At 39.1% G+C, this 11410-nt stretch overlaps 2 protein-coding genes across 2 annotated transcripts; one reads left to right on the top strand and one right to left on the bottom strand.

Annotated features, from left to right (window-relative positions):
* Positions 1-1898: 1898 nt before the first annotated feature.
* On the top strand, positions 1899-6679 carry taf12 (TAF12 RNA polymerase II, TATA box binding protein (TBP)-associated factor). The gene is made up of 6 exons (XM_037783920.1): positions 1899-2057; positions 3271-3490; positions 4125-4202; positions 4490-4604; positions 5656-5744; positions 5866-6679. Exons 2-6 carry the CDS (start codon positions 3413-3415, stop codon positions 5899-5901), a joined length of 396 nt encoding a protein of 131 aa, XP_037639848.1. The 5' UTR covers positions 1899-2057; positions 3271-3412; the 3' UTR covers positions 5902-6679.
* Positions 6680-7499: 820 nt separating this feature from the next.
* On the bottom strand, positions 7500-10726 carry rab42b (RAB42, member RAS oncogene family). Its single transcript, XM_037783919.1, has 3 exons — positions 10106-10726; positions 9683-9909; positions 7500-8859 (listed from the first exon to the last, which is right to left on the bottom strand). The coding sequence occupies exons 2-3, from the start codon at positions 9898-9900 to the stop codon at positions 8415-8417; spliced, it is 663 nt and encodes a 220-aa protein (XP_037639847.1). The 5' UTR covers positions 9901-9909; positions 10106-10726; the 3' UTR covers positions 7500-8414.
* Positions 10727-11410: the final 684 nt, after the last annotated feature.

The following is an 11410-nucleotide window of genomic DNA, read 5'->3' as shown; positions in this document are numbered from 1 at the left end:
TGAACCAAATATTTGGAACAAGCTCCCAGAAACCTGCAGGACTGGCTCCAACTCTGAGTTCTTTTAAATCAAAGCTTAAAACTTTCCTGTTTGCTGCTGCCTTTTATCAAACCAAATAATGATCTTATACTGCACTATAACTTTTACTCTTGTGTGTTATTACTCTGTTTTAGCTTCTATCCTAGCTTTTATTTTGAGCTTGTTTTTATTTTCTAATCTTTAATGTTTTTTTAACTGTTTTAATTATGTCTTAATGTTCTTTTGCACTTTGTCGCAATGTTCTTGAATGTTTATGTAAAGCACTTTGAAAAGTGCTATACAAATAAAGCTGTCTTGCCTTGCCATTGGCTGCAAGTGCAAACCTTTCTATTCTCTGGAGAGTATTTTTCTAAGGCAGAGGGTCTCTCTCCCACTTTGTCTGTACTATATTATCTCCTTATGTAAATTTCCAGCACTGCTAAGGATATTAACTTCTTTCTATGACTTTATTTGGAATAATAAACCACATTCATTTAAAAAAAAAAAAATAGATGGTTTGGAGGTATTGTATTGCCTACTTAACATTAAAGTACGTCATGTCATGATGTTGAGTATCAGCCTGTATATGTAAAACAACATTTTTTCACTACAAGAAGTATTAAATCAATTAATAATTCAAACAATAACAAACCACTCGAGCACTTTGGCCTTTCTTACCAACACTGCAGTGTTGTAAGCAAACATGAATAATGGTGAGAGGGGGCCTGACCTTTTCCTCTATTTCCTCCTATTTTGTTCCCATGGCTCACCTGGGAGAAGACCTCGAAATGGAACTTGCTGATGTTGTGTTCAGAGTCTGAGTACAGACACTCCAGTGTGATGCTGTCTCCCTCGAGGACCGGCTGTGTTGGCCCTTTAATGAGCAGGGTGGCTGCATGTGGACAGAGATTACACATGCAGGTTATTGATCACAACATGAATAGACAGGGGGGGTTCCAAATAATTCCAAATAATATGGAACGACTGGATTTTCTGACACATGTGATGATGAATATGACATACTGTTTATAAATAACATGTTTGATATTTAGATATTTAAAAGTATGGCTTTTGTATTACTGTTTTTATGTACTTTATCAAGTTGTGAATTGTTTTTTTTATCATGCTGGTGTTTTGGATGAACTACACTTGCCATCATAGAGCTTGTTTACCTATTGGTATACTTTTTGTAACTTTTTTTTCAATATTATATTTATTGTTTTTTTGTTCATTTTGAAACAACAGAACAAACATTCACAAACGTCCCCAATAATAACATTCTCGGTACAAACAAACTTAACAAACCTAATACTAATATAAAATAAGCCAATATAGATACAGGAAAAACATATCATATACAAAAAAAAATAGATAAATAAGTAAAAAGAATATACACAAGTAAAAAAATAAAATTAAAAACAATAAAAAAAAAAAAAAATCTATTTCAGAATCAGAATCAGAATCATGTTTATTGCCAGGTGTTAGAGGTATACACTAGGAATTTGCTTTGGGCTTGGTAGATCATGTTGGGTCTCTAAACTATGGTGTACGGTCTAAGACCTGCTCTATATATAAAGCGTCTTGAGATAACTTCTGTTGTGATTTGACGCTATACAAAAATAAATTGAATTGAATAGATAAAAACGTTAGAATAACATAAGAATTTTTTTTTAATTTCTACCAATATACAAAATAAGCTACAAACAAAAATAATGTATACATGCCTATTGGTGTACTGATTAATTACCAGAAAAAAAAATGCATTTTATTTATTTATTTATTTATTTATTTATTTATTTATTTATTTCCATGTCATGTTGAATCCTTCATGTAGTTCCTCAAACTGTCCATCAGGTGGCAGCAGAGAGGCGACTATGTTGCCACCGGAAATAGACATAACCAAAGCGGAAGTAGTGAAAGCTCGCTCATTTGTTTCCAGCTGAGCAGAAGAGAGCTTCAGGGTTATATTTCTGTATCAAACTCACTCATTGTCGTCGCAACGACGCCGAAACATGGACAGATAGTGTTTGTTTTATTGGGTAAGTTGTCTATTTAACGCGTGATTGTAGGATGTACCAGGCATAAAGCTAGATTAGCTGCTACTGTTAGCCTGTCCGGCTAAACTCAGAGCTTGTTAGCTGCTATTGTTTTTAGCACTAGCGTGATGTTAGAGTCGGTGTTTCACTGCTTCTGCTTTATTTGTTAAAGCTGCAGAGGCGCTCAGTAGTTACCCGTGTTGTCTTAGTATTTTAGGAGTGTGGTGTTATTTTGCTAACTCGTTTAATATTGTGAGGAGATCCTAAAGCGGTGTGTTGACGGCTAAGTTGCTGCATGTGTCTGGTAGCTAATGAGAGGCAACAACTACTATACTGCACCGTTCAGAGCTACAAAGTGCTTTGCATGAGGGGAAATGTTAAACAATCAGTACTGCAATTAAATAAAATAATAATATACACCACAACAAAATAAAATGAGTAAACAAATCGAGCAGATGAAACATTACACACAACAATTAAGGCTAATACTAATAAACTGCCTTTTCGTCCAGGTTATGAAGCATATTTATATCAACCTATTGCTTCTGTGATGCTAACTTGTTTTACTTCTACTAACAATCACTATACTGCACCGTTCAAAGCTACAAAGTGCTTTACATTTTTTTATTTATTTATTTATTTAACCTTTATTTAACCAGGTTAGTCCCATTGAAAGAACACAAAGTTGCAGACACAAATAGAGATAAAATACAATTCACAAAAGCACTCAAATTTGCATTAAAAGAGAACTATCTAAAGACAAATGGGGGACAAAAGGGAACTTTTCTGGGAGTCAGCTGTACAATAAGAGGGCTAAAAACATTGGCATGCCAGAGTCTGCTTCTAAAGCCTTCATTTTAGATTTAAAAATGTTTAATGATACCAGCTCCTTAATTTTTAGGTCATTTTGGACTAAATTCCAGGCTGAGGGTGCAAAATATGCAAAAGCCCTTTCCCCAATTTTTGTCGGACAGCAAACATGGGGGAAAGATTAAATTAAATTAAAATTAAATAAAACAGGGAGGAAAAACAGAAAATTAAATATAATAATACACCACAAGAAAATAAAATTAGTAAACAGATGAAACATTACACACAACAATTAAAGGCTAATACTAATAAACTGCTTTTTCGTCCAGGTTATGAAGCATGTTTATATCAACCTATTGCTTCTGTGACGCTAACGTTGTTTACTTACCTGACTGTTTTCCCCCAGATTTACGGAGGTGGTCCCTGTAAACGATAATCTATCACATCTATCTTGGACTGTCACTCAGGACTCTGACACATACCACACAACAGTTTTGCCTCCAGTGAAACTCCACAGAGTCCCTCCACTTTTCACTGTGGCCACCAGCATGGCTAACAGCACAGCAACAGCAGTAAAGGTTGGAACCCCTGGCCCTGCTGGCAGAAGTAGTCCGGAGGGATCTCAGGTCAGTCAATTGTTTTTAATTCACCAAAACCAAAGACATTGCTGCACCAGCTTCTGTATATAGAGTCCCACTGACTGCACACATACACACATCTTCTCATGTAGATTGGAAGTAATAGTTGTGCAGTTAAAAAAGGAATTACTACTCTAGTAGAGTTCAGTATACTTAATTTGCATGTTGATATTTTGCATAATTTTGATTATAACCCTGGTTGTGCAGTTTTCTACCAGACAGTTTATGACATTCACCATTAAATCTTTGGAAATAAGAACTAATTCTCCACAACATCAGAGCTATCCAAAGTGTAGGGTAGTCCCACTGTGAAATTTGCCATTTACATGTCCCCCCCTCAAACAATTACAGTGACAGATTATACGATGTTGATTTTTGGAACTGTATTATATTTTGCATGTTTTGTTTTCACATGTATGACTCAATATGTCATCATGTCGTTTATAAATATCAGTGTCAAACTCACGTTTTAGCCCCATAACCCATTGTGTGGTTCTTGATTTTAAATGTCAGAAGCCTAATGGGTGTCCTGTTGTCATTTTTGCAATTAGAGCCATCATTAGACTTCTATAAAAGGGAACACACCTGTACTGTTTTGTGAATGGATACATCTGTTTTCCAGGTGCTCAGTAAGAAGAAGCTGCAGGACCTGGTGAGAGAGATCGATCCGAATGAGCAGCTGGACGAGGATGTCGAGGAGGTCCGTCACTGGTTTTAATTGCAGTTTCAAATTAACTCCGCACTCAGATTTTTTATTGTAAACATAAGCAGCAGTGGCATTTTCATTTTACCGGCTCTTGTTGCGCTACAGTTCTCCTAACCTACTGCCACATCCATCATTTGGAAATGTTATTCTATTGAAAGCCTGGCTGCATGAAAAATAGTGTGAGCAGCTGAAATAATGAGGGACTTGTACAATCGTTGTGGAACGCTGCTCTCTTTTTATGAGCACGATTGATGGTTTTCAATATGCCCGTCTCTTCTCAGATGCTGCTGCAAATTGCAGATGACTTTATAGAGAGTGTAGTGACAGCGGCCTGTCAACTGGCTCGCCATCGCAAGTCCAACACCTTGGAGGTGAAGGACGTTCAATTACATCTTGGTAAGTTGCTGTTGGCTTTTTTGCAAGGTTATAACACCTAATATTTTTACAAGGGTGGGTTTAGTGTAAGACAGAAAAAAATCTCAAGTATCTATGATATGATGGTCAGCCTGTAATTACTGGTGGATAATTACTTTCAAAAATTATTGTCTCAGGACTTGTATCAAAATGATGCCCCATATACCATGTCAATTTGATGTGAATCATTCATTTCTTAACCCAAAGTTTCATGATATTTCTGTTCAAATATGACAGTTAATTACATTCGTGATAATTGAAGGGTGCAGACTCATTCTTTTTGAATTTAAAAAAAAAACTCCAACAGTTGTCATCTTAAAGGGAAGCCTTTCGTGGATCCACGGGCTGTAGAGAAAATACAAAGACAAGGATCTTTATGCCACAAACAGTGTGTTCCTTTAGTGAAAGTAATTTGTGCTCATCTCCTGAGTGACTGCAAACATTCACAGTCGGAAGAGCTTCCTGAGAAATAGACAGTTTTAGGGTAACATGGCAACCAAATCACTGGCAGGTAAATTGCCATCTCTGCTTTGCAATGTTCAGTTTTAAAGTACACACAGAATGTCACAGTGTAAGGATAAACAAGGCAGTTGCAGAAATTTAACAACATTATTAACAACTTTTTACCTCCGCCGAGGAGATTGTGTTTTCGGTTTGTTTGTTAGCAGGACTATGGAAAAACTACCGGCCTGATTTTCATGAAACTTGGTCGAAGGGTGCAGCGTGAGGAATTACATTTTGGAGCAGATCTGAATCACGGGGCAGATGCACACATAATTTCCCCCTTTTGTAACATTGCGAGATAGGGCATTCGGCCTTGGTGGAGGCCTGCACTCTCAGAGTGCCCTTCTAGTTTGAAATTAGATCTTAGGAGTGTGACACTAAGCTGTTAGACTGAGTTATGTGCAAGGAAAATGATGGCCCTGATAGCAAATGTCCTTGTTACACTGTAATTATTAAGTGTTGGAACTGGAAGTCCTGAGTAGTCTGTACAGCCTGTGTCCTGCTAACATTGTGCATTGCTTTTTCTCAGAGCGCCAGTGGAACATGTGGATTCCTGGTTACGGCTCAGATGAGATCCGGCCGTTCAAGAAGGCGTGCACCACAGAGGCTCACAAACAGGTGAGAAACAGGAGGCTTTGTTTACGTTGGGCGTATTAGAATATTATTGATTTTTTTTTCTATTATATTCTACTGAACACGCACAGTGGGCTTAACTGTCTTTCATTTGGTTTCATTTCAGAGAATGGCGCTGATCCGCAAGACAACCAAAAAGTAGCAAGCCTGTACACCGATACGTTGTACCCACTCTGTGTATTGTCTTCTTTCTTTTTGTTAGTTTTTTTTTTCCTTTTCAGTCAGGATTTTTTTTTTTGGACTTTTGAGGAAGAAAGAGATGGTTTGGGTGTTTTTATTTTCATTAGACATTAGATAGTGTTTCATTGTTATGTCTCCCTAACTTTTGAGTGTTTTGCCAGCACCATCACACAATAATGTAATTCTTGTCTCTGATTTGTTTTGTTGCCATTAAGCTAAGCCTGGCAGAGCGCTATTCATTGCATTTTTGTCAATAAACATTTACTGGAATACTTTTTTTGGATGATGACCACTGCTGTATCCGGTTGGCCTTTTGATACTCTAGAGCATTTGGATGTGAATGTTTAAAAATGATGTTTGGTGTGATCTTGCCAATAATAGATAATCATAACCGTTGAGTATGTAAGAGATTATAGTCCCCTGTTTACCCACTCTACTCATACAATGCTGTTAGGTTTTTCTTAATAAATAGAGGGTCTATAGTACCATATTCCTACTGCGAATGGTGGCTACAAACAGTAAATTCTTTGCCTCTGTTGTTAGACATGTATGTGCTGTTGTGTATTGTTACTGATTGTAGGTTTTATTACATTAACTTTTATTTCAGCCATCCATGTACATTTTATTTTTACTTTATTTCAGCAAATTGCATCAAAATAATGATAGAACTGGTGCTCAGATGTTGACTTTCACAATGTCAGATTGAAAAATAAATAAATGACTGATCTGTTATCAAAAAAGGGGAGACATTTTGGAGTATGGCATCTATTGCCTGAGCGTTAAATCATCAATCAAGTGTTCTACATAGATAAGAGTGTTATATTTGTGTTTAGGGGATAGGCTTTTAGCTTGTAACTAATGTAAAATCACTTCACTTGCTGTATATTTACAGAGAACTAAGGACACAAACAGTATACAGACACAACACTGTGTCAGTGATCGTCTTTAATCTGGGTGTCTCTTAGTAGCAAAATAAATTGGCTGCAGAAACACAGGAGGCCGTTCATCAGCCAGATGGACAGTAATTGCTATGGAAACCTCTCACAACATTTCAAAAGAACAATATCCAAAGGCACCCTAGAGTTGTTTGATTTAATTAATTTCAACAACAGCACCTGAAAACAATCGCTCACTTTCAGCATGCTGTGCAATTATTAGTGATGCAACAAAGCCTTTCCCAGACAACTACTCAAGCCCAAACAAAGCATTAATTCACAGAGTCACGGGTGAGGGGGGAACGTTTTTAATCTCAACCAGGGCACCGAATAACACCTTAACTGCTGCCAATCATCGACAGAACGAGCAACATAGACTAGATCACAGATTTATGTGCAGGAATGGGTTCTGAGGAAAAGGCAGAAGGTCCTTGTACAGTTGTTCACAACGTTTTCCCTCCAAAATAAATATCAAAATAAACCAATGCCTATTTGCAACCCCTCACTACAGGTTAAAACCTTAGTATGGACATGAGCTGAAGATCAATTTTTGTCTCTGCGGAAGATAAAAAATACCAAGTATTTCACAAGCAAAAAGAAAGAAATTTAAAAAAAAAAATTCCTCTGTACTGTAGGTCCAAAAAAATCAATAGGAGAGAAGATGTAATCATTGCAGATTGAATACAATGGCCACTCAGTCTCATCTTGCACCAATGGCTTTGGCTCAATATGTCATCATTACGACCCTTGCCCTTTTGAACTGAGATAAGCAATGACCTCATCAGTTCATGTTAGTCTGATCCGCTGTGGGTCTAGCATCTCACACAAGAGAGCATGGACCTCTCCGTCACTTTTTTAAAAGCCCTATAAATAGAAGAAGCTACAGATTTAGCAATTAAACAAGAGTAAGCGTTTTCAGCAGCTTAAGGCACACTTTGAGCTAAATGCCAACATGCTGATGTTTAGCAGGTGATATATGTACCATGTTCACTATCTTCGTTTAGCCTGTTAGTATGCCGACATTTGTCAATTAGCACTAAACAAAGTACAGCTAAAGATAGATGGAAATGTCATTACATTTCATAAACCAAGCTATTGGGCAAATTGAAATGTTGACCTGTTGATTGTGATAGATAAAGTAAAGGGAAAACCCGGAACAAATTTCACTGGTTGCTGGTTGTGCCAGATGAAAAGTCAGGGGATTAACCAAAGTCAGTAGGAAATGATCCTTGGGGAGACAATGAATGTCTGTGCAAAATGTCATAGCAATCCATCCAATAGTTTTTCGGTATTTCAGTCCGGTCCAAAGTGGTGGTAGTCCAAACAGCTAACCGATATTGCCTCGCCGCCATTGTAGGCTAAAAAATATCAGTTACACACCTTTATTTCTAAAGTTAACCCATTTCAGTTAGTATTGTACAGAAAGTCACAAAATGTTTTCTCCCACAGATTCCCACCTCCTGAGGGATCTTATTTTGGTTGTACGGTAACATGTACGGTAACATGTGTGCATTATAGGTGACCACCACCAGTCCACAGTTTAAGCACAACACTTCTTCTTCTTGTCCTTGGAGGCCTGCGCCTGGCTGGCTCTCTTCAACGTCAGAGTATGTGGTATGGAGCACTTCACTCCATCCCAGCCCTCCTGCACCTCTACCTCTCCACTCAGCAGACCCTGGTAGACCCGCCGGGCGAGCAGCTCAAAGGCGTCCTTCACGTTCTGACCCGTCTTGGCGGAGGCCTCCACGTAGGGCACCCCTAGCTCGCCGGCCAGCTTCTCCGCGTCCTCCCGACTCACCACCCTCTCGCCCTCTTCGTCTCGGTCGCTCTTTTGTCCCACCAGGACGAACAGAACCTTGTACGGCTGCACTCGCTCGCACACCTCAGCATGCCACTCCTTAATGTGGTCAAAGGAGGCTTGGCTGGTCATGTCAAACACCAGCAGGCCTCCGACCGAGTTGCGGTAATAAGAACGGGTCACTGACCTGAGGAAAGGAGAGAGACACGGGGTGAAAACATAAAGAAACACGGGAGGAGGTTGGAATTTCAACACATGAACACCTCACAAAAGCCCTCACTGGGTTGTGCAGAGTTCAGAATTTGCTACCAACTTATTTCCTGTTCTAGTAAGCAAATAATCAGCTGATTCTCTGCACTGTTTGAGTTGAGCGCTTTTTAGATAAGCTGATTGACAGAGAGTCTGTTTCTTTGTTAGAAATTGATAGCCACTGTGTTTCCCCTCACTCTTATCTTGAAATCGTCAAGAGGTATGTACAGTAGTTTCCCCCATGAGTCAGGCTTGGTAAACGTCTCTCCCAGCAGCCAGTTGGTAAGAATGTACTTCTGCATTACTTCTGCGTGAAACCAAACCTGATCTGGCTGAGTTATTTTGCTGACTCAGGTGGGGATTAGCAGGCTACAGATGCCATGCAGAGAGGAGGTAAACACAAACAGCCACGGTTTGCAATTTGCTGCGGTTCATTCAACTGGAGAACTGATATAATGAATTTAGAGACAGAATGAAATTTTTTTTCCTTCATTAAATATGCTGAGCATGAAGAATAACGCCCGTTCAACTTTTTAAGTATTACACTTACTACATCTCTGTACACACTGCACACTGATCTTGTGAGGTTGACAGGGCGGATACACAAACGTAGCTGAAAGCAAACACTGGTGGAACAGCTCCGGTGTGAATGAAGAACCAGTGGTAGTGTATTTGCATAGTGTATTTGCATGCAGGGGAGTTTTTTCTTGAATTTTCCCAAGGACTGACTTGTAGATCTACGAGGCCTAGTGCATCCTCACCTGAACCGCTCCTGTCCAGCCGTGTCCCAGAACTGCAGCTTGACTCGGACCCCCGGCTCCACCTCCAGGAAGTGAACGTAGAAGTCTACTCCCACCGTCTGGTTGATGGACTCCAGGAACAAGTCTTCAGTGTAACGCTTCAGCATGGAGGACTTGCCCACTGTGGAGTCTCCCAGCATGATGATCCGGAACTGGTACTGCCACAAAGTCAGGTCCATTGTTGCTGCCTGGTAGTGGAAGAGAGGGATGACAGTGAGTGGGGATACAGAGGTGTATAGAAGTTGTGGGAAAGAAATAAGATATATGCAGAAGGAATTATAAAAGAGGTTGAAAGAAAAGTTAGGAATGGGTATAGGAAGAATATATTGAGTAGTCTAGATGGTACAATGGGGGTTGGGGAAAGATTAAAAAAAGAGATGATACCTGTAAGAGACTAGCAATCCCACATCAGCTTCCCACCAGTTGCTTTGACGCTCCAAATGTTGAGAAACAGCAGCCACTCCTTTTAAATCTCACAATCAGTAGAGCAGTCTGTGTTGACAGTCATCACAGACTCCTATGCAGTTGATGGCTGCGGAAAAAGTCTCAGTCTCATTCCCATGGTGGTTCAGCAAAACATCTTCAAAAGCAGGTATGGAGGAGAAATCCTTCCCTCAGAGTGTAGATCCCAGTACAGCTGCAGTTCTCAGCTGCTACTGTGAGTATGTGCATGAGTGAGTGCTGTGCAGGGGTGTGGACTACTAAAGTTTGCCTGTTGATACTTGACAAAAGGCGGGGCTGCACAAGGACACGGGGAGGGCTGTGGTGGTATGGGAGGGACCGATGTGGGAGGAAAAGGGGGGAATTATAAGGAAGTAGTGGTTGGGATTTTTTGCCATATCAAGGCAGACCATGTCGTTTCCAGCTCATGTAACTACATGTCATCATTAACAATCAGACAGTGAGCAGCTGTTTGCCTACACAACTTTATGGTCTTGTCTGAGTGAACACTGCCACCTAAAAAAGGGAAGTTGATAACAATACTGCTTTATATTCACTAGGGGAAACACTATGAACGGCTCAGAATATGCAATTCCTTTTTCTACAATAGGTTTGTTTAGATTTGATTCTATTTTTTTTTTTAGTAATGACTACATGTGTGCTCACTTTAATCTAGTCATTGTGGCTATTTTAGTATTGAACATATGTGTCATTAACCCATTTGCCACAGCATTTGGATTAGTCAAACGTCTTGAACTTTGGATATACTTTGGGCAAGAGACTTACAGTGCAACTTTGACATTTTTAGATCACATGAAAAATCACATGATTAATAGTCAGGATCTTTCAAAAATTAGCAAAATGGCTTTTTTAATATAGTGAAGTCTATTGCAAAAACAGTAGTCCCATGTGCCCAAATACTAGATATAGTATAATAAGAAAAACTCTCTTTTCAGCTAAATTTCTTCATATTTGTGCTTAGGCAATCCCAGAGAACACTTCCAAAGGAAAGTCAAATTTTCAGTTGTGGGCACAAATGGGTTAAAGGCACAATCTGTGGTCCAAATATAAACATTAGAGAACAAAAAAGAAAAGAAAACAAAAGATATCACTCCCAAATTGATTGAGCTTTTTAAACATGACTATAACCAGGTTTAAAAAGCTCAGTTAACTAAATCTAAGTAATTGTGTTCTGGTTCTTTTAAAAGGTTTGTCAAAACATCAGCTGCAACCTTTTCATATTGGGGT

Source organism: Sebastes umbrosus, chromosome 11, assembly GCF_015220745.1.
Source record: "Sebastes umbrosus isolate fSebUmb1 chromosome 11, fSebUmb1.pri, whole genome shotgun sequence".
In the NCBI taxonomy this organism is placed as follows: domain Eukaryota; kingdom Metazoa; phylum Chordata; class Actinopteri; order Perciformes; family Sebastidae; genus Sebastes; species Sebastes umbrosus.
This window is presented reverse-complemented; position numbering and strand designations above follow the sequence as displayed.